At 43.4% G+C, this 27,586-nt stretch overlaps 1 protein-coding gene across 7 annotated transcripts in view; it reads right to left on the reverse strand.

Moving 5' to 3' along the window:
• The window catches only part of AKAP6 (A-kinase anchoring protein 6), a 397,464-nt gene that overhangs the window by 209,949 nt on the left and 159,929 nt on the right, over positions 1–27,586 (reverse strand). For all 7 annotated transcript variants that reach the window (XM_039538039.1, XM_039538036.1, XM_039538038.1 and 4 more), the window contains 2 exons: positions 25,786–26,037; positions 19,482–21,284 (listed from right to left, as the gene is read on the reverse strand). In XM_039538039.1, the coding sequence (XP_039393973.1) occupies positions 19,482–21,284; positions 25,786–26,037 (2,055 nt within the window). The remainder of the gene's footprint in view (positions 1–19,481; positions 21,285–25,785; positions 26,038–27,586) is intronic.

Raw genomic sequence — 27,586 nt, forward strand, 5'->3', positions numbered from 1 at the left:
CTTAAGGGCATCTCATGAAGGTCTGGTGGAGTTATGTATGCTAGCACATACAGACTGGACATTGGCATATAGTGAAAACAGCCACTAATAATACAAGTGGCCAAAGTCAGCTCCATGTTGACAAACTAAGTGCACCAGCTGCTGCCCCAGATCACAGAGCAGTATTCAGCTGAAGCAAACACCAGGGCCAATGCAGATGTGCAAAAGATTGAAGGGTCTGCTCCCAAGGAGGTTCCTGATAGTTTTCATATCAAGGTGGTGTGAGAAGAGATCTTCATTTTCAGGTGTTCCTGAAGCCAGTGTGTCAGGCTACAGTCAAGTTTTACTCCCAAGTACGTGACAACTGGTCAGAATGGCAATGGCCATTCTTGGGCATGGATCATGATGGGTTGATTGGCAAGATGATTGTTTAGATGGAAGTTAGTTGTCACTGTCTTGGTTTCACTGAGAATTAGACTCACTGATAGAAGCAGGTGGTCCAAGTAACCATGTTTCAAGGGGTAGCCATGTTAGGCTGAGATTCCCTTTCTATTCTATGACAATCGTTTTCCAGGGTCAGCACTACAGATGTCATCACAATTCACATTTCTCAGCCTGTGTTTCAGGGAGGTCATATAAGGGGGCAAGTCTACTGCCATCATGTGGAACCCATCATCTGTATGAAAAAGCTAAAGTACACAAAGTACAAAAATCAGAGTGCTGGGGTCACAAACCCTAGAGCTGGGGTCAGCTCTCAAAGTGCTGTTCCTCCATATCTAGGGAATCTCAGCAGCCAGGAGGGACATCCCTCCTTCATTTGGCTATAAAGCACAGTTAATTTTGCTTCAGGAAACACCCCCTACCATTGACAGTCCACTGTCAATTCCTGGCATTGCTGTTGTGTCTCACCTCTGTCGTAGGCAATACAGGATATAGCATAGTGGTAACTTCCATAGAAGTACTTAAATGAAGATAATTCTTATTTAATTAAACATTCGAAAAACTTATGTAAAATGTTGCTTGTATAAACACAGGTAAATATGATGAGTAGGATAGACAGCACAGCAGAACCTGACCCTGTATTAAGGACTGCACTGCTGCCAAATTACTCTTGCCTCCTAGCAGAAATAAGTTTGAGGAGAGGAGAACATAGCTGTATACTGAGAATCTTGTTCAACTTGTCTCCTCAGGTATGCTTATTCTGCACACACCCCACTCCTTCCCCCCTTTGAGCTCTCGAGAATAAAGGAGCAGCTGCCTAAGAGGCTTGGAACTTGCTTCCACTCAGTATGGAAGTCTATGCTAGTGCTGACATTTATCCAAACCCACATGAGGTCTCTACTTACACTTGTACTGGAGCAAAACCACCTTGTAAAATAAAGGTCTAAATAGGGAGACTTGTGGCAGCGGGACAAGAGCATGGGTGGAATGAGAGAATAGTCCAGTCAGTCTCTGGCTCCCAAAAGACAAATTTCTGGATGCCACAATTACTCCACCCCCATTAAGCCTCTGCCAGATGCTAGCGGTATTAGCCATGGGAAGTAGGGGAGCAGGGGATGCAGCAGCACTCTCAGGCTTTCTGTCCGGTGTCCTGGCCACCGGCCCTGAGCCTCTGCTGCTGGCCCTGCTTGAGCCTGGGGACTCTGCTTCTGGCCCCAGGGTCCCGCCCAGCCATTGGCCCCACACCTGGGGGCTCCACTGCCAGCCCCAGAGTCCTGGCTGCTGGCCCTGCATGTGGGGTCCCAGCCTCCGGCCTGGGGTCCCATCCAGTTGCTGGGGCTCTGGGGGCGCCACTGTTGGCCCCAGGATCCCACCCGGCTGCTGTCCCCATGTCCAGGGCCAGGACCGGCTCTACAGTTTTCGCCACCCCAAGCAGCGCACCGAATTTCCGCTGCAGACGGGGGGGGCAGTCCATGTGCCCTTAGGGTGGCAGGCGCGTTTCCGCGGCGGCAATTCGGCAGCAGCTTCTATGTTTAGCTGAAGCCGCCGCAGACAGCTAAATATGAAAGCTACTGCCGAATTGCCGCCACTGCGGAAATGCATGTGCCGCCCTAACGGCACACGGACTGCCCCCGCCGTCCGCAGCAGCAATTCGGCGCGCTGCTTGGGGGCAAAACAACAGGGACTGCTGCCCCTTGAAGACTGCCGCCCCAAGCACCAGCTTGGAATGCTGGTGCCTGGAGCTGGCCCTGCCCAGGGCCTATCTGTGGCCCCAGCCTCCGCTGCCTTACCCCTGTCAATGTCCCCCCATCCCAGAGTCATGGCCCTGCTCCTGACCCCAGCTCCAGGGGGCAGTGAGAGGTGCGGACAGGGGTAAGAGGGGTGCAGCTCAGCACCCCCACTCCCAAAACTGTTCCAGTGCCACTGCTAGAGGGAACTGTGGATGCTTAACACCTTGGAAAATTAGTCCCACAGAGATTGGAGAAACAGTCCAGAGGTCAAATAGCTTCCTAGTTTAAAAAAAGGGATGTGTTACTTTGGGGCACCATTTTTCTCATATTTTCTCATTTCAGATGAGGAGAAGATTACTATTAGTTCTTGATCTATCAGCTCCTGATCTTAAATTTGCTTTTCTACCTGTAATTATGTGATCATTTAGTTAGGTTATGCTTTGCACCTATATAACACCTTTCCTTCAAGGATTTCAAAGCTTTTTTAAATGTCTGACTTCTGTTTAAGTTTCACATTAGATCAAAATGCTGGATCACTTGCAGCAGGGTGGGAGCGCTACTCATGTTATTTCCACACCACTGACCTGTTCATTCAGCATTTCTGGTCTGTGTTCTTTATGTTTTGTGAGACATAGTGGGAAGATGACCATGAAAAGAAGATACTGGATGGGTGGACCTGAGTCGACTTAGTAGCAGGAGATCACATAAGGATTTACAGGACATGAGAAATAAGTAATAGGAGGAACCAGGGGCAGGAAGTAAGAGCAGGAAATTATAAGGGAAGAGAGGCATGGCAAGGGGGAGGAATCAGTAAAAGGAGGAGAAGACAGATGTCTGGGGAAAAGGACACGGTGGGTCTCAGTTCTTTTTTTAGCTTGACAAAAACTAGGATCCAACTCAGAATGTAAAGAAAGGTAAGGTGGGACTGGAAGACAGTGGTAAGAACCAGACACAATGAATGATGCCTTGTATGCCATTGTGAATGCCACAATTAAGGAAATCTCTGTTCAGATATTCGGGAAGAAGTAAAAGAGGTCAGTTTTACAGACTCAAGTGGCTGGACAGTACAGATAAGGATCTAAACTTTTGGATGCTGAATCCAAATGAAACCTGAACTCTAACCCATTTGAACTTCATCCTCTCACCACATTTTATCATTTTTGTTTCTCATATTTCTCTGAAAATGTTTTCATTCTGAAACAGATTATAGTTGCGCATGTCTCCTTGGGCCTCTGGTTATCTTGAAAATAATTTTTGTACTGTTGTGTCATTTTCCTTCCATGCTATTTTTCTACCAGTGTATCTGACGGGTCTAAGCAGCTGCCAGGGAATAATCAAGTGTGCCAAAAATGCTGTACTAGTATGGGATACATTTAAATTCCTGTTGTGCAAGACCTTTTTGCTGCAAATGTGTCAGAGCATAAATACCCAGAGCTAAGTCTTTTCTAGGTTTTATACTCTCATGTTCCTGTCTCAGCCAAAAACTAGCCAGATTCTACTGCCCAGCTAAGAGAGAAGTAATGCAAATCTGTTTTAGGTCACACAATCTTGTCTGACTCAACTGTCAGTCCTGGGACCCAGTCTTGCTAACATTTGCCACCATGTAAATAGAACTACAGATGGGAAGCTAATGGGGCTACCCATGGGAGTAAGTGTTTGCAGGATCACACCACTAGGTTGTAACACATACCCACTTATTATACATTCCTAAACTCTTCTTTTGTCTTCTATGGGCAATTGTACAGAATACTGAATCGTAGTAGAAAATATAGCAGGTCTTTCAGCACCAATAGTTCACACACAGGAAAACTGCTTTTGAGATCTCTTACATGGATTCAGTGGTCCCTAAACCCTGCACAAAACCCAACTCACAGATTTGAACAATGCTCCTTTCTACTCATTAGCTATTTATAAAGTATGGATCCTGATCAAAGGCTGTGGCTCAGGCCCATCTCTAATCTGTATTTTTTAATTTTTAATAAAGCAACTGGATACTTTTTTCTTAAAATGCTGCCAACATAAATACTGATTGATGTTGAAACTATTTACGCTACTACAAGGATACTTGGAGATATTAAATCTTTCCCTTCTAATAATTATTTTAAATGTTGTGTTGGCAACTTACCTTTTTAAGAGCCTTCCATAGGTAATTTATGTATTGGTTATTAGCCTAAGTGCACCCAAAGACTAGCTAATCATCACTTGCCAATTTTCTATATTATATGTACTGTACTTGTATATTTGGTTTAGTTCCATGCCCAGAAAACAAATAGCGTTTTGTTACCATCATTCCAGGTCAATAGGGTGACCAGATGTTATAGGGACACTCCCGATATTTGGGGCTTTTTCTTATATAGGCTCCTATTACCCCCCACCCCCATCCCGATTTTTCACACGTGCTGTCTGGTCACCCTACTGGTCACGCATAGCCTGAGTATCTGGGCTTTGTGCAGACACCATGGTGAGCAGATGGGGGTGGAACAGCCCCTTTGCAGCTGCTATTCCTACCTATGGTTAGCTGCTGCCCCTACACACCCTCTGTGCAGAGTCTTGGCACCAATGAATATATGTAAGTGTGGGTCCTATAGCCCCTCTTCCAGCCTGCCCCTAATGATCCCTCTATACATGACCATCCTAGCAATTGGAAAGGAACCCCCTCCGTGGTGTGTAGGGGATACATAGATCCCCCCGCACCCATACATGGCTGCTCCACTAACCCATCTTCTTCTTTTCCCTTTATGCTACTTTTCCAGATGAGGCTTGTTGAGATGGTGCCAAATTGGTGTGGCCATACTGAATGAATGGTGTGAGCATAACTTGACATGATTTAAACATGGCTGAATGGCTCCAAAGGATCCTGGGGACAGGTTCCCTTTAAGCAGAAGCAAATTTTACAAAGAACTGGCAAAGTCTGCATGTACGATCAATATTGAACCTATTGGTCGGCAAATATAGGCCCATGCAAAAGTAAATATCACATGTATAACGTTCCAGCATGGAGCACAGATCAACGTGGTTATAGTGACTTTACAGCAAGAACACCATACAGAGCTCCAGAGTGAATGATTGATGAGTGAGTAAACGTGACTAACCCTCCCCCCAGCCCCTTCTAAAACACTAACTAAGTAAAAATTAGTAACCACACACCCACTGGGCATGCTTTTAAGACGTGGGACTCCTTTGAGGAAAAAGAGTATAAGAATCAAGCAAAGTAAATTGCTGTTGGTTGGGATTCCTTAATTGACGCTTGAAGAAGCAACTCTGCTAGACAGAGTAGACAAAACTCTGCTCTATGGGCTCGAGTAGGATTGTGAACCAGAGGGGTCTCAAGGCAACCAAGGTCTTGCCTTGAGGGAATCTGAGACAGATCAGAAGGGTGAGAAGAACAGACCGGGGGGAAGAAGCCATCTATAAAGTTGGTAACCACCTTCTCTGTTTGCCAAGCAGGACCTGAGTGAGGCTAGCACAGAGCCTGTTTGTGTATGTTTGGAAAAGAGAGACTCATTAAGAGGATTGTATAGCTCTTAATGTCTAACATAAGAGTTATGTGCTTAATATAGCTCTTTACCGCTTATGTAGTTCCTTCTCAATAAACTGCTGTGTATTGCAGATAATTACAGTAGACCTTTTTCACTGGTATGACAGTAATCTGCTCACCGGGATCCAGTAAAGATTCATTTCAGGGGTAGTAGCGCCCCCTGTTGTCAACAAGGGTCATGGCGGCAGTATGGAGAGTAGAGAGGACTGGATCTCCTTTTTCCTCCACAACAAGTTCCAGCTCCTCCTGGGTATTCCCCAGCATTCCCAGGCTAGCCGGGAGACATAATCCCTCCAGCGTGTCCTGGGTTGATCTCAGGGCCTCCTCGGAGTGGGACTTCCCAGTACAGTTCCAAAGAAAGGCTCCCACAGTGAATCCTTATCAGGTGTCTGAACCACCTCAGCTGACTCCTCTCAATCCAGCAGCTTTATTCCCAGGTTCTCCTGAATAGCCGAGCCCCTCACCCAGACTCTGAAAGTAAGCCCAGCCATCCTGCGGAGAAACCTCATTTCCACTGCTTGTGCCCGTGATTTCATCCTTTTGGTCATTACCCAAAGTTCATGACTGTAGGTAAGCATGGGATGTAGACTGACCTGTAAACCAAGAGCTTCGTCTGAGAACTCAGCTTCTGCTTCACCACCATAGATCGGTACAATGCCTGCGTCATTGCTGCCGCCATACGAATCCGCCAGTCAATCTCACGTTCCCACTTACCATTCCTCATGAACAAGACCCCTAGATACTTGAACTCTTCCACTGAGGGCAGCTGCTCCCCCTTCACCTGGAGACAGCAGGCTATTTTCTTCTGGGGAAGGACAATGACCTCTGATTTGGAGATGCTGATTTTCATCCTAGCTGCTTCACACTCAGCAGCGAAATGTTCAAGTGTGCATCAGAGATCACAGTCTGAAGAAGCAAGGAGGACATCATCTGCAAACAGCAGAGATGCCACCTCCAAGTCCCTGTTGAGGTTGGTGGAGTCTAACGCCCATCTTAAATGAACTTGACTTAATATCAAGAATATGAACAGAACTCTCACTCTGAGAATAGAGGGACCGGCTAGCACACAAAAGTGGCACTGGCACCTCATGCTCCCGCAACACTTCCCACAAGACATCTCAGGGAACGCGGTTATATGCCTTCTCCAGGTCTACAAAACAAAGGTAGATAAGATTAGCAAACTCCCACAATCCCTCAAATATCTGCAAGAGAGCTGGTCTGTTTTTCCACAGCCGGGATGGAATCTGCATTGTTCCTCCTGAATCTGAGGTTCAACTAATGGGCATAGCCTCCTCTTCAACACTCTGGCACAGACTTTGCCAGGGAGGCTAAGGAAAGTGATCTCTCAGTAGTTGGAACATACCCTCTGGTCTCTTTTCTTAAAGACTGGAACCACCATCATGGTTTGCTAGTCCAGAGATACTGCACCCATCTTTCACGCAACATTGAAGAGGCATGTTAACCACAACACCCCAACATTGTCCAGTGCTTTTAACATCTCTGGGTGAATCTCGTCCACCCTGCTACCTTGGTTACCACTATGAAGGCACTTTACCGCTGTAGTGACCTCAGCATCAGAAATAGATATGATCTCACTGGGGGTTTCCAGCACTGGCTCCTGAAAGTAGGGCGTGTCCACCGGGTTGTAGAGTTCCTCAAAGTGCTCCTTCCATCTCTTAATCTCCTCAGCTGAGTCAGCATTTCACCACCCATGCTGAAAACAGCCTGGGCAACATCCCACCAACCCCTCCTAAGGTGATGATTGGTTTGCCAGAACACCTTTGAGGCCATCCGATAGTCATTCTCCATGGTCTTTCCAAACTCCTTCCAAACTCCTCCCAAGCTTTCTCTTCAACGACTGCTACAGCCACAGCCCTCTTTGCCAGCCAGTACCTCTCAGCCGTATCAGGAGTCCAGTTTGCAAGCATTTCCTGGAAGGCCTCCTTCTTCGCCTTGTATCAGAGGGGTAGCCGTGTTAGTCTGGATCTGTAAAAGCAACAAAGAATCCTGTGGCACCTTATAGACTAACAGACGTTTTGCAGCATGAGCTTTCGTGGGTGAATACCCACTTCTTCGGATGCAAGTGGTGGAAATTTCCAGGGGCAGGTTTATATATGCAAGCAAGAAGCAAGCTAGAGATAACGAGGTTAGTTCAATCAGGTAGGATGAGGCCCTGTTCTAGCAGTTGAGGTGTGAAAACCAAGGGAGGAGAAACTGGTTCTGTAATTGGCAAGCCATTCACAGTCTTTGTTTAATCCTGAGCTGATGGTGTCAAATTTGCAGATGAACTGGAGCTCAGCAGTTTCTCTTTGAAGTCTGGTCCTGAAGTTTTTTTGCTGCAGGATGGCCACCTTAAGATCTGCTATTGTGTGGCCAGGGAGGTTGAAGTGTTCTCCTACAGGTTTTTGTATATTGCCATTCCTAATATCTGATTTGTGTCCATTTATCCTTTTCCTTAGAGACTGTCCAGTTTGGCCGATGTACATAGCAGAGGGGCATTGCTGGCATATGATGGCATATATTACATTGACAACTTCTTCGCCTTGACAACTTCCCTCACCACTGGTGTCCATCAGTGGGTCTTAGGGTTGCCACCATGACAGTCATCAACCGCCTTCAGGCCGCAGCTTTTTGTGCTGCCTCAACAATTGAAGCCCCGAACATTGTCCACTCAGACTCCATGTCCAAGACCTCACCCAGACTTCTTCTGGAGGTGGGAATTGAAGTCTTTCCTCACAGGATTCTCCACAAGACAATCCCAGACAACCCATACTGATGGTTTGGGCCTCCTATGTCTATCCAGCTGGCACCCCATACATCAGATCTGACTCACTGCCAAGTGGTGATTGGTTGACAGCTCTGCCCCTCTCTTCACCTGGGTGTTCAGAACACACTCCATTCACCCCTCTCCATTAAATTGTACAAAGGGCTTTGTGCCTTCTCTCCATGCTTGGCCACAGTCTAAGAGCTGAAGCTGACAAATGGCCCATGATGTTTGGAGAGTGATCTACAGACAAAATACACACCCTCACCTAGTTGGTATGAGAGCAGCTCTTAGGAATTTATTTTAACAAATGTCATTTATACTTTACTTTTTCAAGTAGCTTTGTCAATAACTTTAAAGTGAAACTTTAAAGCAAGAAAGCACTAGACATTTTTTTCTGGCAGCCACAGGTAGGATTAAGCCCTGATTTTGAAAATAATATGACTGTAGGTTCTTAAATATTACCAACAAATAAAATTATATTTGTAGCGAGATGCTATCACTACAAACTGTTTGCAGTGGATTGAGTTTGCTTTTACAATAGATCTCACAAAATCTATAGAAGTGCAAGTTCTCTTTTGTAAACCTAAGAACAGCTGCATATTTACGCTATTGCTTCTTAATTCAGAACATAAATTTCAGCATTAATTTTGTTGCAATAAAATAAATTGCACAGAAAATGTATTAACAGTAGAGGCTTCATTAAAGAAAAAAATATTCTTTTCATTAGAGAGTACAGGATTTTGGATTACAATTTATCTTTTGCTATTACATTTTTAACACTTCTGTATATTTTCATGTGTTTTGTTAATTTAAACAAGAAAGTATATTAAAAATCTGTCAAGCAGCTGCAGTAGTGAGATCTGGCCTCATGAGGGTGCTACATTACCATTTCTTAAAGGATTTTGAAATGCAGCAGAAAGGGCTAGGAGGGAAAAATGGCTTTTGCCTTTGAATTAGAATGGAACATGTTCGCTTCTGGGTAATTAGTGAATATGTTGACCTTCTACTACATCCTTGACATGAATTATATGACGACCATGAGTCACAAAAGAAATTAGAACTCTTAATTCAGCATTTCCTACTGAAATAGGGCTAATTGATTAGTAAAGGTTAAAGTGTGTCATCTCATAAGAGGAATTTAAATGATTTGACCCATGAACTTGTTTTTCAGGTAAGTTTTCTGTGTTTAAAACCAGAAACTGGCAGACTGGTGACAGGTAAAACTCTTTAAACAGTTGCAGAAACCACTGTTCAATCACTACCATCTCTTCTATTCATTCTTTACTATCCTATCATCCCCAGTCTGGGTGGGTTGTTTGAACCTGAAACCTGATGCAAAACTCAGGAGGTGTGAAAGCAAATTAATCAAAATCAGATGTAATGTTCACATTTGCAGTAGAGAGGCAAGATTCTCACGTTAGTACATATTGGAGCCCAACAGATAGGGTTGGCTTAAGACAGCACCTTGTGTTCCAAAATCTTAAATAAAAAAGAAAGCAGCTAAAAATTAAGTTTCTAGACCTTTAGTTGGAAAGTTAAATTTCCAGTATCTGTCTGAGTCTACAGAGAGCCTGAAACAACACTGCTGGGAACTGTCCTGATTCACCATTGCTGGCATGATATCTAATGCTGACAATTTAAAGGTCAGCCCTTACTGATGATCAAGTCTGCTGAAAAATAAAGGATGAAGATCAGCTAAAGTCACTGTGTACAAGACAGAAGAGGGCTGAAAATATTTTGAAGATTTATACATCTCAAGTAAATGAGGGTTGGTCTTGGAGAGGGGAGAGTTTGGAGAATATTGCTGCTTCCACCCTCACCTCCCCAATTCATCTTCTGCCTGGCAGGCTCTGCATATTAATTAGTGCTCATTCAAGGGAGCAATTGAGGCTTATTGGACTCTACTGCTGGCAGAAGGAGAAAGGCTCTGGGAGAGACAGGTCCTGAGAGAAGGAATCACAGGAGCTGAATAGTGAGAAGGCTTAGGCTGCAGTTCATGTATTTTTATTTTGGAATTAGCTAGCTTTTTGTTAATGAAACTAGAGATTAGAAGAGGTGACATTTTGACCACAGCAAGTAAATAGCTTGTGTTAGGACTTGGATGGAGACTCTACCAATTTACACCTGGCAAAACGCAACTGAAGTGTCCCAGAACTCTATTTTGCATCTGTTTAAATCTTTGTCTAGACTAGAATTTAAAGGTGTGTTGTTAGAAGATGATAAACAAATTCTAACTCACACATTCTACAAGACTAGTGTAACCAAAGCTGTGTATAAGCTGGTTGAGTTCAAGCCTTTTTATCCTATTCAAAATGACAATACAAGACACTTTTCCAGGTACAGATAGGAGTGTCACCCTTCTCCAGTTATCACAAATAAGATGGTCCGCAACTCTTTTTAGGGATTTTACAGATGACAGCTCTTCTCTAATCTTTACAACAGTTCTCCTTTCCCCAAACCATTCTGAACAACGTGCACGTGTAGTTCACCATCACTTCCTCCTCAGCTTTTAACACTTCAGCATCTCTCTCATAGTTTGGTGCTTCACCTCTCTTGACTCAGTTTATAGCCTGAATTACTTTCTCAAAGGCTATTACTTCTAGTGATATAGATATGTTGGTTATTTCTTCACACCTCTCAATTTTGCATTAGTGTTCTGACTCATTAAGCACAGCCCTGGAAGTGTTCCATCCAATGGGCTCTCAGTCCTTCCTCTGCGATTAAAATCATACCATCTGCAGCCTTCACAATACCACAATAGTTCAAGAATTCTGATGTCAGCTGTTTAGATACTAGAAAAAGCTTTTTAGAGTCCCCTTTCTTATACACCTCATCAGGTTCTCTTGCTTTATTTTCCATTCATTCTCTTATCTCTTCTGACTGAAATTTTAAACTTCCTCCTCTTTGTCCACATATTCTTGTTGCAAAATAACTCTTTTACTGCTGTCTTGTTCTTGTTGAATTCTCTTAATTCTTTCCTCTCTTCAACAAGCCTCATGTATTTGGTTGGAGTCATTCTTTTTTCTTAGTTTTTCTCATTCCCACTGTAATCCACACATACTTATTTGAAAAACTGCGATTGTCAGTGTCTACTTTTCACATCTATTGCTAAGTTGCAGCTTGAAATGTGCCTTCCCTGTTATATCTACTAACCAGGGGTCGGCAACCTTTCAGAAGTGGTGTGCCGAGTCTTCATTTATTCACTGTAATTTAAGGTTTTGTGTGCCAGTAATACATTTTAACGTTTTTAGAAGGTCTCTTTCTATAAGTCTATAATATATAACCAAACTATTGTTGTACGTAAAGTAAATAAGGTTTTTAAAGTGTTTAAGAAGCTTCATTTAAAATTAAATTAAAATGCAGAGCCCCCCGGCCTGGTGGCCAGGTCCCAGGCAGTGAGTGTGCCACTGAAAGTCGGCTCGCGTGCTGCCTTCGACACCCGTGCCATAGGTTGCCTACCCCATACTAACCTTTCTAGTATCACACATACTCTCCGCTTTGTGTGGTGTTACTTTCTTTTGTTTTATTTTGATTGTCCCAATAATAAAAATGAGATAGTACAATGCAATTGTCCTTCCAGCTCTATTGTACACCTGGAAAACATGGCAGATGGTGAAGGTACACAACAGAAAGATGAATGCATTCCAACAGTGTGCTTTCAGAAGAATCTTGTAAATTCATTGGACGGATTATGTAACCTGTGTGGAAGTGTTTTGCTGCATGGATCAGTAGACTGCAGACTTAATAATCAGACAGATGGCCATGGTGGCTTGGCCATGCCATCAGACTATCTTGAGGTAGAAGCACAAGGTATGTCTCAAATTGGATCCTACCTGGAGGGAAGAGAAGGTGTGGAAGACAAAGAATTACCTATTGCAGGATAATAGAAAAAGATGCTGCCACCATGGAGCCAACTTAAGATGGAGTCAAACATCTTGATCTGGACAGACTGCAAATGGACAGTGGACAGGTCACACTTTGTATGTCTACACTGGAACTGGAGGTATAATCGGCATCTTGGGTATAGATACCTGTGCTAGCTTTGATTGAGCTAGCATGTTAAAAATAGAAATGTAGCCACAGCAGTGCAAGTAGCAGGACAGGCTAGCTGCCCAAGTACATACCTAAAGTTTTAGATGGGATTGTATTTGGGCAGCTAGCCCATCCCAGTGCTTACACAACGGTTCCTCCTGTGTTCAGAATTAGGGATGGCTTCCAAAGCAGGAGAATATCAACATCAAAATGACTACATCACACATTTGTGTCCTGTTACAAGAAGCAAAGATACTTTTTCAATACACTGTAGAAACTACTCAGAACACAGACTTGTTCTGTCTGCCTGTTCCTACCCCCTTCCCATAGTCTTTTCATTTCCAAGGTTTCTTTATTCTCTCTCTTTCTTGCCCTCAGCCATTACAGGGGTGCTCACCTCTCTCTTGCTCTCCACTTCCTTCTCATTCTCCCTCAGCTCAATTAGTCCATCCATTATTGTTCCTTATCTGTCATCCAGTACCAAGACCCATCAAACTTATATCCCCAACCAGTTTTCCACTTATTTCAGCCCTATCAGTCCATCCATCTCTTTCCCTGATGTCCACAAGCCTCACTGAACAATTCTTTTCATCATCTTGGACACTCTATTAAATGATCTGCTTCCCCAGACTAATCTAGTATCAGTCCCTGCTTAAGTCCTCAATGTATTCTGTGCTTCCCTCAGCCCATGCCTGCCCATCAGCAACCCCAATTCATCCTCTGGCCCCAGTCCTAGCTATACACATCCTTTCCCTAATTAATCAACTGTCTGCTCCCCCCTCATACCTTCCAATCAACTAATTCTCTTCACTCCTCCCCTCACAACCCCTCACAAACTTCCATTCAAATCCCTACCCCTACCTTTCATTTTCCCCTCAGCCTCCCCAGTTACTTCTCTGGCCTCTAAAACACATTCTGCTCCACCAAACCCATCAATCCATACTCTGCCACCCCACAGCTCAATTATCCTCTGTGATGACCCACTCAGTAAGTGATCCTTCCATACAGCATCATCCACCCAACCTTACCCCAAAAGACTAATCACCTCTAGTAAGGTCTACACTGTGTTCCCCTTTCCCTAGTACCCACTATTCCACAAAACTGATCATGTGGTTCTTCTCTGACACCCCCTTCGCAGCAAAATTGATGTCCTGTCCCCCTCCCACTTATTTGGATGGGGTCTTTACTCTCTACCCCACTGGAAGGTCTCAGGCTCAATCTAGGATCTGTGGTTGTGTGAGGTGGGGAGGGGAACTATCTTGGGAGAGGTGTTCCCGTGCCTAGCCCTGGCAGAATCAATGGAGCATGTATCCTGCTCTCTATGCAGAGTCTCAGGAGTGTTCATTACTCAGCATGGGGGCAGTCAGAGCAGCGTTCTCCTCTCCTTAACATATGGCGAAGCTCCAGGCAATCAATGGAAGTCTGCTGAAAAGATGCAGCAGGCGAACCACAGAACAGTTGCAGCTCAAGGAGAGTTCACCAGATTTTGTATCAACTGGAGAGATGGGGTCTACATATACAAGCTTCTTAGATCCAGGGAAACCAGGACAGTAGGCAGACTGGCTGAGCAGAAAGGAACTATACTTGGGAAACGGAACCAGTAGGTTTTCAGTTGCATAATCCAGAAATGGTACCTGTAACAAGTGAACCTCTTTGCAAGCAAATCTCTCCAACAGGGAAGATTCAGCATTTTGCTCCAGACATTGGCGTGCGTGCGTATGCATGCGCACACACACACACACACACACACACACGCATGAAAAGCAGATGTATTTTCATTCAAGTGGAGAGAGCTGCATATGCAAGCCTTGCAACAGTGCCCCCCCACAAAAAAATCAGAGAAGATGAGAAAATTAGTGACCATTTCACAGTATTCTCATTTAGTATGAATGACAGTATCAGAATCCTCAGAATTCTGATTACTGCTGAGTAGCGGGTGCTGGAAAAAAAACTAATAAAAAGTTTTGTACTGCCACAATAAAAGGAATATAGAGCATTTTGTACAATTAATTTTCATATTTGATTTCAAAAAGTTATTTCTGAATGTACTTGGAACTGATGCAGAAATTCCAATGCACCACAGAATTCAGGGGTCCCATGCTGCATACATCAAAGGATCCAACCACAGAATTTTGGTTCAGCATGCCACAGAGGACATGGCTAACAGCAAACCTTGGTACAACAACTGACCTTATCTTGGATGCTAGAGATATGAGTGAGGAAAATAAAGAATGTACATGTAGCAAATGATGTTGTGAGGAGAGTTTTCCCTATGTACTTCAAATTTTTAAGAATATTCATTATTAATAAACTAAAAAATATTTCTGCTGCTCAATTAACTAGTAACTTGGCCAGTTCGAATCAAGCAGATGTTGTGTGGGGGTGGAAAGAAATATTTACACCATGTCAGTATCTGGGCAAAATTTATCTGAATAATTTGGAAGTATGCAGAAACATGTTTTCCAGATTTCTGGAAGGGCTGAACTGCCTTGGCATGACTGGGACAGAGAAGGCGGCTTCAAATAAATTATTTAACATAGGTTCAACAGATTCTTTACTGTGAGGTCAGTGCTAGGTTCATACCAGTTCAAAATATCTCCCATTATAATGATATATCCTATATATTTCTTTTAGTCACACTAGCTAAAATATTGCTTCTATTCATTTCTAGGCTGCGGTTCCTTCAAAAAGAAGGATGGACTGCATTATAATTTTATTTTACAACAGTTGTAAATAAAAAGTATTAGGCTAGAAAGCTTCATTACTAGAACTGGTTCCACCAGTCTTTGGCTGTCCTTAATGAAGCTTTACATTCAGATTTGACTCTCCAGAACAAAAATGCCACTCACAGAGGAATTACTGAATTATTGTTGAAACGTGGCAGTAAGACATTTATACTTGCACACTGAAAAGAGCTTCCTGTTCTTTGGCTTGTTTTGTTAAATCACGTTTGCTGTGCAACAAAATGCAGACTAATGAGCATAAAAATGAAATGGTGCACATCTGCATTTGTGTTTAGATTAGTGAATTGTGAGGTGAGATAACGAAGAAAGAACTTGATTGTGAGTGAGATAGATATTGTGGTGTCTGAGGTAGTTTCTGTTTATGATGGTTCATAATCTCACAAAAAGGAGGAGTCTTCTATTCCCTGTTATTCAGCCATACATATGCAACATAGATCAATTAAGAACAATAATTCTTGTTCACATTGCTCAGTCATTTAAATATACTGGGCCAGATTCTGATCTCAGTCATACCAGAATAGAGTAACTCACCAAAGCAGTTCATATTGGTATAACTGAGATCAAAATCTGGCTCAATATATAGATACAAATAAATCTGAAAGTGAATATTTGCAAATAAAGCATGATTTTTTGAGAGTTGGGGGAAGAGGCAGGGCAGAATTGTTAGTTATGGATGGGAGAACTCAGGCAACTCTAGGATTTGGCAAGACCTTAGAATTCTTTTAAAATACTCTGTTTGGTGGAACATTTGAGAACATACACCTCTATCCCGATATAACGCGGTCCTCGTGAGCCAAAAAATCCTATTGTGTTATAGGTGAAACCGTGTTATATCGAACTTGCTTTGGCCTCAAGCATCTCCGTTATTAATAGTCAGCAAATAGCCCCGTCCCTTCTCTGACCGACCCCTCAGAACCTCCGACCCATCCAACCCCCCCATCCCTAATCACACTGAGCCATGCGCTGCACTGGGACAGGTGCTAGGACCCGGGGACCTGGCACACGGAAGCGCTCACACCTGCTCGACCACATCAGCTGGGGCAAACCCCACAGGGGCGGGGTAGGGGGAACTGGCCTGGCGGCTGCTGCCCTATCTACGGAGCACGCCCAGCCTGGTGCAGCAGCTGAGCCCGCGAAGGGGAGCAGGGCAGGCAGCCTCGCCCGAGGTGCCTGCCCCATGCCCATATGGTGCCAGGGTAGGGTGAGCCATCGGCGGGCGGCTCCTGCTGTGCGTGCCTGCACTCAGCCTGTCTCTTCTCCTCTGCAGAGCCCCATGCAGCCCGTCTCCAGTGATGACGCCGTGGCCAGCTGCCCGCCGGGGTGCATGGAGCCCCTGACTGCGGGCAGGTAGTGTGGCGCACTATGGACCCGGAGAGCTCACCCGGCGCTGCTGTGAGTGGGGCGCAGCCTGCCAGCTGGGCCCGCTATGTGCCAAGCCCTCCAGCGCCAGGACAGGGGCACCTGCACAGCACCATCTAGGACGGGCACCTCTCCCTGCCCTGGATCCGCAACTTCCCTGCATGGACCTGTCTTCCCCAACTTCTCGGTGCCAGCTGGAGCCCGTGTGACATTCCTCTGCACTGCAGCTCCCCTCCTCAGGCTCTGGCTCCCCCTGCTCCCTGTCCTCTGACCACCCCCCGAGACCCTCTGCCTCTTATCGAACCCCTCTGCCCCGGCCCGGCACTCTTAACACGCCACTCAGAGCAGTGTGTCGGAGCCAGACATGCTGACGTGATGATCCGCCACAGTGCGCAGCCCCGCTCCCCAGAGCGCTGCTTTACCGCGTTATATCCGAATTCGTGTTATACTGGGTGATGTTATATCAGGGTAGAGGTGTATCTCAAATTCATTTTTATTCAGAATCCCCCAAACATGTTTTTTTTCAAGACAAACAAATCAGTTTACATCTTCTGGGATGAAATACAAACATGGTTCTTTATTACATCTCTCTCTCCTTAGGCTGGGCAGATTATACACTTTGGAATTGGCCTTTCTCTGTCTAAAGTCCCACTCTTACTCTGGCCCTCTTTCACAATTGAGCCTGTATTAGAACATTTCTAACACATATTCTCTAAAGAGTTTGGGTCAGTCTTTTTTCCTAACAGGCATGCTACAAAACCAAGCAGAAGATTATATATTGGATGATTTGGTTAGCATGACTTGAATAATATCCTTCTATCCCTCTCCAATGTCCAAGGATACCATACCAGAACCTTGGAAGCAATCACCACATTTAAACACAGTGGTCACTATATTATTTCAGTAGTACTGTGGACAAGTCCTTATTTGCAGATTCCATACAACCCACCAACCCATCTATTTCCAAGGTTTATCTTTTTCTTCCGTATGGCCCTTTTCTTCCTCAGCTGTCAGATTCTCTCCTTTGTTTCCTTTCTTAAAATGAGTTACCTCCATGGCAATTTCCTGCAGTATCCTGAACAAATCTTATTGGATTAAGTTTAAGTATTTTTAATACAACGAATTCCTAAAATACAGATTTGTATGTATTATTGTAGGATGATATGTAATGTTTCTGGGGGTGGAGGAGAGACATGACTAATGTAAAAAACTTGGGAAGCATTATGAGCTTCAAAGGACTATTTGAAACAATGTAAACCTCCGGTTCTGCAAGAACTCAGACTTCTGACCATTCACCCTGAGTAGGGGACTTTTGCCTGCTGATCACCTGAGGACCAGACCAGAGCCCCTAGCTATATAAAGGAAGGACTCACAGATTGATGGAGTTCTGAGCTAACAGCTGTTATGAACTTGTGACCATGGAAGAAACTCTTGGTGTGGCTTGAAGGACTGATCATCTGCCAGAGTCCTTGTTGGAACTGGAGTGATGTCTGCTAAGCTTATTAGCATGCAAGTAAGTTCATCTATTGATTTTAGTATGTTTTCTCTGTAACGCTTCCACTTTAAGAATAACTGTGCCTGTTTACAAAAAGATGTGTGTAGGGGGGAGGGATAGCTCAGTGGTTTGAGCATTGGCCTGCTAAACCCAGGATTGTGAGTTCAATCCTTGAGGGAGCCATTGAGGGATCTGGGGCAAAAATCTGTCTGGGGATTGGTCCTGCTTTGCGCAGGGGGTTGGACCTGAGGTCCCTTCCAATGATGATATTCTTCAATTCTATGAACTTATACCTATGGACAATTACACTGTTTATAGCTTCTCAGCAAAGCAGGCATGCTTAGGCAGTCTGGCTTGCTGGGGAATTCACAATGTAGACAGGGAACTGTGCAGTCTGGGAAAAACCAGGGTGTGTGGGGGGGTGTGAGCGAGAGAGAGAGACCACAGAAAGGTGAGGTAATGACTGAGGATGTGGGAGCCTAGAGTGGATGCCCTTGCTGAACCACAGCAGGGGAATGCAGCTGCCCTGAACTCTGAGACCACCAGCAGCCTGGAAGGAAATCCTATCTCCTTCAGATCTGAGTGTTAGAGAGGGACTATAAAGTTGGCTTGGGGACAGTAAGGTGTTGATACATGGGAAAACTTGTTTGGAGCAGCGGAAATCATAATGTTATCTCTGTGCTAAGCAGAGCAGGGACAACATAGGTGGGAAGAAAATCACTTCAGGGGAGAGAATACACTACAGAATAAAACAGAACATGTTACTACAAGGGATATAGCAAGAATCAGGAACTCTCCCCCCGCCTCCCCCCACTATCTCTGAACCAGAGCAACTGAATTAAAAATTGGCAGAGTACATTAAGTGCCGCTTCATTCAAACATCATTGAGATGTATATGCAATTAATTACAATCCAACTTGCTTTCCTAATGTCTAGTTTATTTTGCGCTACATCCAAAAGCAGCATGTAAATGTACCTGAATCTTAGAAGTGTTAAAAGCTCTATTGACAGGATGATTCTATGCGAAGCATGAAAGCACCACCTCAGGTAATTAGTGTTTTCTAGTATTGGTGACCAGATGGATACGACCTACAATATGACTCATTACTAGAGCTGAGCAAATATTGGATTTTTTTTCAGTTCAGGGGCCAAACTGGGGGAGGGGGGATCTTGAACAATTCAAACTGAAATTAAAAACAAATTAGGCAAATCAAAAAAGTTAAAAAAATATTTTGTATTAACTGAAACATTTCCAGTTGACTCTACAATTTTGGGAGAGTATTCAATTGATTTTGAGTCAATCTAAATAAAACAAAGCCCCTTCATTTATATATGTTCATACCACTTGTGAAGAACCGACACATAAGAAAACAGTTAAGGATAGCATTGGCCTTACCTCAATTTTTTCCCATATAGTTTCATAATTGTCTTGGTGTTGTATATCTTGCATCAATTGTTGAATTAAAGCTGATTTATTTGAGGCTGAGGTCTCATTTTTCTCAGAGGACACAGTCACTACAGGCTTTCCTGACTTGTCTTCTATGTATTTTTTAATGCAAGATGCAGGCACACAAAGCTCTTCATCTGAAAGAATGTCACTCAGAGGCCCAGATTCAATGCTGTCACCCAAAGAGGATACTATGTCACTTGAAGAGCTTGGTGAAACCCTACCCAAATTTTTGTGCTTCTTTTTAATCTGATATGTTGGATACATCTCAGAATCTGAGTTCATTTCTGACAGCTCCCAGTCATCAATGTTTTGAATGATTTCTCCTCTGGGTTTCTGTGGCAGCAGTTTTGTTAAATTTTCTAACTTCAAAGCCAATACTTCAGTCTGTTTGAGATGTGATGGAAGTGCTAAATATTCATCGGAACCATACCAGGCCTCAACAACTTTACCATTTGTATTATCATAACTTGGTGATGATAGGTAACTCTTCTTGCTCCTATTTCTTGGAAGAACAGGTGAGGAGGAGATAACAGGTCCTGAGTCAGTTGAAGATGCACTTTCTTGGCTATGAGTTGGTGAACTAGATTGTTCATTTTTACTTTGGGACTGGCCATTCAGTTCTCTCTGATTGCAGGTATCAGATGATGTGGAAGCAGAATCTGTTTTTGTACCTCCCATGGACTGAGAGTTACAGGAAGGAATTCCATTTTGTAGAGCTGAGCTCCCTTTTTGATTCACCTGCATTGCTGAAGCTGTGTTAGATACACCCACAGGTGTCCCGCATGATGTCACCTTCTCAGGAGTATCATGTGATTTTTTGTGCCTTGGCTTTTCTTTCCAAATGTAACAATTAGACTTACCTAGACTTATGGAACTTTCCTTAAAGTGATTGTTTATTGTGTACTCAAGGCTTCTATCACCTATTTTATGTAAGCAGTCATATGACTGACTGACAGCAGATGGACTGTCATTGTAAGATGATTGTAAAGCCAAGCAAAGCTTGGATCTGTCTGGTGGATCTAATAATGAGGGTGTACTTCTACTCATTTCAGTCTTTAAACTAAGAGAGGTGGGTTTTTTTACATCACTGACTTCCATATCATCTTTAAGCACTTCTTCTTTTAAAAACAGACCTCTTTTTGGCAATGTAGGCTGTGTGGGAGAATCCTCATTGTAGTTAAAGCAGTCTCTTATTGACCTCTTGGGAGTTGAGTTTTCACAGTGTGGATGCTGTTTGCTTTTTGCACCAAGATGGTGCAATGGATTGTATTCTTGTTTCTCTAAACTGGAAACTGGTTTTCTGTCATCTGATAAGATGCCATCTTCAGAGCACGATCCTGTACAGAGAGGTGACTTCCCAGAAGGAGAAAACAGTGAAAGCTCAGGTGATGTGTTGCCGTCTTTGCTTTCTCCCTTATCTTCTGTTGAAAGGGGTAAATGGGTTTCTTTCACATTAATGGCTTCATTGCACTTGGAAACAATGGAATCAGTTGCTACTGCAAGTAATCCTACACTTTTGATAAGCTCTGGAAAGTCTTTTTCCATCTCCCTGTGGTTCCAAGATTCAAGTGGTTTTGCATTAGCTTGACTTGCGGTCATGTCACCCAGGGCACCAAGCAAATCCTCACTCGGGCTGTAGTCAGACAGTTCAAATGCAGTAATACCACAATCCAGGGACAAGTAATTTTGAGAGCACTTGATAGTTAACTGTCCTGAGTCATCCACTTCAGTTAAAGAGTCAAGACGGTCCTGAAACAAAATAAAGAATAAAGACCTTTTAAAAAGGGATTTCAGTTTTAGTACTATTAGTAACTATTCACTAGATGAATTCTTAAATCCAGTATACTAAAGGTCACAAATCCAACCAGTGGCAATGTATTCTTATCTACAATCTAGAAAAGCAGTTGTTACTGGACTGTCAAAGAGCTTTGTACAGTACATTGTGAGTGAGTGAGCTGTTCTACAGTATTTGGGAATAAAAGCACAGCAGAATGGCCAAGTGTTAATCTGCACGTAGAAACGTTTAACTCCTACATGATATCACCCTGCAAATTGTAACTATCCTGAAGAGATACTGCTCGCCATTGTCATGGCATGGGTATGATTGTTATTGTGTTTGCAACTAAAAATCAAAGTCTCTGTCATACTCATCCACAGAGAAACCAATGCAAGAGGGAAGAGGAACCCTGAAACTCCACAAAATGGACCTCATTGAATCTCCCAGTGCTAGTCACCTTGAACGGGAGGGGATTTGTGGGGTCAGAGTGGGTAAGGGGTGGAAAGCATCTGTGTCCAAACCTGGTGAAATCTGTGATTTCTGAAACCCATGGATACAGAAATATCCACATAAGAGTGCTGCTCCTCCAAGTCACTCCACAGGCCTCCTACTGATTGTCAGCATGGATCTTCCAGATGCCAACTTGCCATTGGCAGAGTTTGCCCACATTTGCACAGTAGCAGCTGCTGATTGAACCTAGCTTCATGTAGCATTAACTCCTGATGACATATTCACTGGGATAGCCACAAGGTTAGCAGAGGACAGTACTGCGACCAGAAGCTGTGTCTACAATACCCTCCTTCCACACCCTCCAGCCACAATCCCCTAAATAACAGTCCTCCCTTTCTCAGAAGCTGAGAGAACAATCCTGATGGAGCACTAAGATTTTAAGCGTCCAGACAAATTTGTGTATAAAAAAATATTTAAGAGGGTTCTGAAACTTAAGTGGAGCAGGCAAAAAAAGGAAAGATTTTATAATCTAGAAGCAGCCTGACATACTAGCAGTCACAGCAAAATTACATTTGGTTTACAGTTTGTTATTTACACCTTGTTTTATAGCTAATTTAGGGTTCCAGCATCTAGGCAGGAGTCAGCTATCTCCCAATTTCAATGTATATATTCAAATTTGAATAAGTACCTCAAAATCATAGGTCCAAATTCTGTTCTTATTTACTCTACTCTATATCGGGTGTAACTCCATTGAAGTCCACTATTTAGATCAGTAAAGATGATAAATCACTCCAGCTAGGTAAAATTACAAAAAGAAACTAAAAAAGCCATGAAAGCAAACATTTGCTCGAGTGCTGGCATTAAAGTGCAACGTACTATTTAAAATATGCCATCATGTCTCTGCCTCACAGTAAAAGCTATTTCAACAAATGACCCTCACTAATAGTCAAAACAGCTGCAGTCTCAACAAAAGAGTAGCCTCATGATTTGCCTCCTACCTTGAATACTGCACAAGACTAGTTTTGGAGTCCCTTAATCAATAAAGACACAGCGATTCAATCATTAAATTGTTAAGTCCACAACAAATAACGCTTGTGTTAGCCAAATAAATAAATAAAACAATAATAAACACTTTAAAACCTTTAAGTTAAAATGTTTTTTGTAGAAAATTGGTTTGGAAGATTTTTTATCTGTAACCTAAATCTGTGGACTTTTCTTAAAATATTTTATTGTGTGCGTTCCTGTCATGTGAAGGGCCAATCCAATGAATGGTAAGTCATGAAACTGGTGTGCCTGCATTATTTATGAACAATGTTGTATAAAGTCATTAAAATATGTATGATGAGGAGGTCAAACAGCAATATTAACTAGCTTAAAATGTATAAAGCAACTGCTGGAAACATACTCAAATTGTTAGGGTGGGAAATAGGTGGTATGCTTGTGTGGTTCCATGCTATCATTAGTAGAACCCTGCAAATCTGCGGATATGCACTTTATATCCATGGATGTGGATATCCGCTTGATATCCAGGGATGCAGATATCTGCAGACCATGTTTGCGGATCGTGGTTCGGATGCAGATACAAATTTTGTATCCGCACAGGTCTCTAATAATTACTCATCCATTTTATTAAGCAATGTTTAATTTTTAGTTTTAAAAAACAACAAATCACTGCAATTTAAAACATTTTGCCTTTCTTTACAACTGATCAGCAACAGCAATATGAGGTCTAGCAATATAGAAAAAAAAAATCTCTTAATGGGATACCATTAACCTGGAAATCCCATTCCACTCTGTAAAATTAGTACCTACTATTGTTACATGCAATCCTTATCATACTGACAGACAGGACCGGCTCTATTGTTTTTGCTGCCACAAGCAGGGCGCCGAATTGCGCCACGGACGGCAGGGGTAGTCCGTGTGCCATTAGGGCGGCACACATATTTCCGCGGCGGCGGCAATTCGGTGGCAGCTTCTGTCTTCAGCTGCTGCTGAATTTCCGCCGACACGGAAACGCGCGTGCCGCCCTAATGGCACATGGACGGCCCTCGCCATCCGCGGTGGCAATTCGGCGCGCTGCTTGGGGGCAAAAACACATGGGTTGCCACCCCTTGCAGATTGCCACTCCAAGCACCTGCTTGGGATGCTGGTGCCTGGAGCCGGCTCTGCTGACAGAAATCACAGAAATAACTTATTGGTCTCTATTATCTTATTTATTTACTTGTCTTATGGATTTGATAGCATTTTAGGTATAGCAGGGTCACTGTTTTGTTGATGGTTAGTTGCACTTCCTGTCTTGTTATGGAAGTACAGACTAGGATGGCCACTGCCCAGATAGAGGCCGCTACCCCTTTAAAAAAGTCTCATTCTGGCCTCCCTCAAGCTCAGTCTAGGCAAACACAATAAGTGGCTTTTGTGAAGCCCAAATGTATGTAGTAAGATCACAGAGCTGGTCTGCTGCAACCAAACCCTTGGTGGCTCTATTTACAGTCCTGTATCATCTCTCCCTGGGTAGGTGGGAAGAGTCCTAAGCATCCCAAAGGCCCCTTCTGGCTACTCAGGTTGCAGCCTCTTCTCTAAGGGGAAAAATCTTCCCCTCAGCCAGGCCATTTCTTTCTGAGGGGGCAGTTTCTACAGCAGTTGTAATCAGATACAGTTGGGGCACTTCCTGCTTCTTAGGCCTGGAGATCATAGTTACAGAAAACCTTACCACACTCGAGCCTCAGCATCATGGCTTCACTCCCATTCACTCCTCTGGATGTGCTCATGGGCATGCCTTTCCTTAGAACTTGCAAGAAAGTGTTCATAGCTGGAACTGAATTTGAAATAGCAGCCGGTATGTGTACAGGCAGGAGGGGGTGGGGAAGAAGGTGGCCCTGGACATGTTTGATGGTATTGGTTTTAGGACCCCCCCTCCTCTCTTGCAAAGACTTTTATATACATCAGCCACAGAGTAGAGAAACTTTTACAATTTCTTATGAAATATCTTCATACTTTATCAGAAACTTGTGATATCTGAAATTAATCCATTTAATACATTATAAGTCCAAAAGGGACCATTCTGATCAACTAGTTTGACCTCACAGGCCATAGAATTTCATTGTATAAAGCCCATTAAAAAAAAATTGAGCTACAGTTTTCTATATCTTTTAGAAAAACATTGAATCCTGATTTTAGGGCTTCAAGTGATGGAGAATCCATCACATTTCTTGCTAAGTTGTTCACGTGGTTAATTACCCTCACTATTAAAACTGTGCACCTTATTTCTATTTCAAAAACATTTGAGTTGACAAGGTCTCTTTAAATCAATTAAGTAACCATACTTACTGAGCAAAAGGCAATCCAGTTAAGTGCATCTATATTAATAAGCCTATTAAATTGGTACAAACTTTGCATGCATTAGAAGAAAGTGTGATTGGAGTTGGGCTGCAGGGATGTTGCTAACACAAATAGCAGTTTGTAGACTACACTTTCAGAAAGAAACTTTAACATGGCCTGTGAAACTGTGGATAAAAATTTTCCATGCCTAAGGTTTGCGACTACAAAGACAAATTCCATGTTTTGATTTACACATGCAAATGAACTTTTCACACACAGATCTAGAGTTGAGCCTGAGTTCAAAGTTTTGATTTGGATACGAACTTCTAAATTACAGGGTGACTAGATCAGATGTTTGAGGTCAAAAGCACCTCTGCACCAATCTGAGTGTATCTGTGGGGAAAATGTTAGGCTTGTGGGAAATATTGCCTGCTATTTTAAAGGATGTTTTTGAAAAGTTGGTCCTATGATCCTACACTTATTTGAATCTGGTTCAACCACAATGGATGTCATCTGAAGAAACTTAAGATGAGAACATCTATTCAATTAGCCTCAAGTATATTTGGCTGCATTGGCAATCATTTGTATGAAGTGCAAACCACCCTAGCAATTTTTAAACTAGTAGCTGGGTAGATGAGTTTAAATTCTCTAGTATGACAAGGGATTAATGTTACAAAAGTAAACAACTGTATTTATTTCTCATACCTCTTTTGTCTCCTCAGAAAACGCTTGCAGAATATCAGTCTGCCTGGTGTAGTTTCCATTGGCATCCTGTAGTCCCTGTAGGATGCGTTCCCTCAGAACCAGAACAGAAACACGTAGCTGGTGCCAGAGAAGCTGCACTGTATGTATATCGACTATCACATTGACAGAGTAAGACAGAAGCTTCAGGGAAAACTCTGTCTCTAACAGAGCATGAATTTGTTCAACGTGATCAGATATATCTTCACATATATCCTGTAAGAGAAAAGAAAAATATACTTTTAGCTATAGGCATAGGCTCTATAAGGATCATCTCTACTTTTTGGCTAATGCAGAAAATGCGATTTTAGATAGGGAGAATAATGTAAGACATACATACAGGATTCTCTATTTTTTATTTATAGCAATGCTACAACAACTGAACAAGCAGCTGTCCTATTTGGCAGGAGTGTTCACTGAGTACAGAGATAGCATATAATAAGTAAAGATGGCACAACAAGATCATATGAATCATAGATAGAAAAACAGCACTATAAAGATGTCATCTTAAACCATAGCGATTACAATGCAAGTATTAAGATGGACCCAACTGATCTCTATTCTTGATTTTTTTTTTAAAAAAATCAGAATGTAAGGAATTTGATTTGTGCCATTCCCAACAAAATAGGTATAAACAGAGTTGCCATTTTAAATCAGTAAGAATCTAGATATATACACAGTATTTTATGCAGCAAAGAAAGGGTTAAGTCATCAGCAAGCTGATCAGGTATATTAATGTGGGTAGAAGACATCCTATGATGTCCAATTAAAGATTTACCCTTTTGCTTACTGGAACAACTTCCAGTAAATTATACAGCACAATGGATTTCACTGACTCTAAACTACAGATTAATGGCACATTCATTGTGAAAGACCCATTTAGAGAGTTTATCTGGACTAGGATTTAAAGGTGCATTGTCAGAATATGGCAAACAAAAAGGCAAATGTAGACAAATCAGTGAGTACTTTTAACATAAGCAATGTTGAACTCCTTGGCTAACAGAAGTTCTGAGTATGCATTGCCTTGTCTGGACTTTTATAACAGGTTAGTTAGCTTCTAACACAGGGCTGGGCAAACTTTTTGGCCTGAAGGTCAAATCTGGGTATGGAAATTGTACGGTGGGCCATGAATGCTCACAAAATTGGGGGTTGGGGTGTGGGAGGGGGTGAGGTGGGGGCTCTGGGGTGGGACTGGGCAGGAGTTGGGGATGCAGAAGGGTGCTTCAGGCTGGGACTGAGGGGTTTGGAGGGCAGGAGGGGGATAAGGGCTGGGGCAGGGGGTTGGGGCATGGAGGGTGGTCAGGGGTGCAGGCTCCGGGTGGCGTTTACCTCAAGCAGCTCCCGGAAGCAGTGGCATGTCCCCTTTCCGGCTCCTACATGGAGGCACGGCCAGGCGGCTCTGTGCGCTGTCCCATCTGCAGGTGCTGTCCCTGCAGCTCCCATTGGCTGTGGTTCCTGGCCAATGGGAGCTGCGGAGGTGGCGCTTGGCGCAGGGGCAGCATGCAGAGCCCCCTGGCTGCCCCATGCGTAGGAGCTGGGGGTGGGGGGCTTGCTGCTGCTTGCAGGAGCCGCACTGAGCGGGGCAAGCCCTCGACACTGCTCCCTGGCTGGAGCGCCAGAGCAGGGCAAGCCCACTCCCTGGCGAGAGCTCGAGCACCAGATTAAAATGTCTAAAGGGCTGGATGTGGCCCCTGGGCCGTAGTTTGCCCACCCCTGTTCTAACATCATGCCTTTAAATCCGGTCAAGATAAATCCAAATTTCAGC

This window comes from Mauremys reevesii, linkage group 4, assembly GCF_016161935.1.
Source record: "Mauremys reevesii isolate NIE-2019 linkage group 4, ASM1616193v1, whole genome shotgun sequence".
Taxonomy (NCBI): domain Eukaryota; kingdom Metazoa; phylum Chordata; order Testudines; family Geoemydidae; genus Mauremys; species Mauremys reevesii.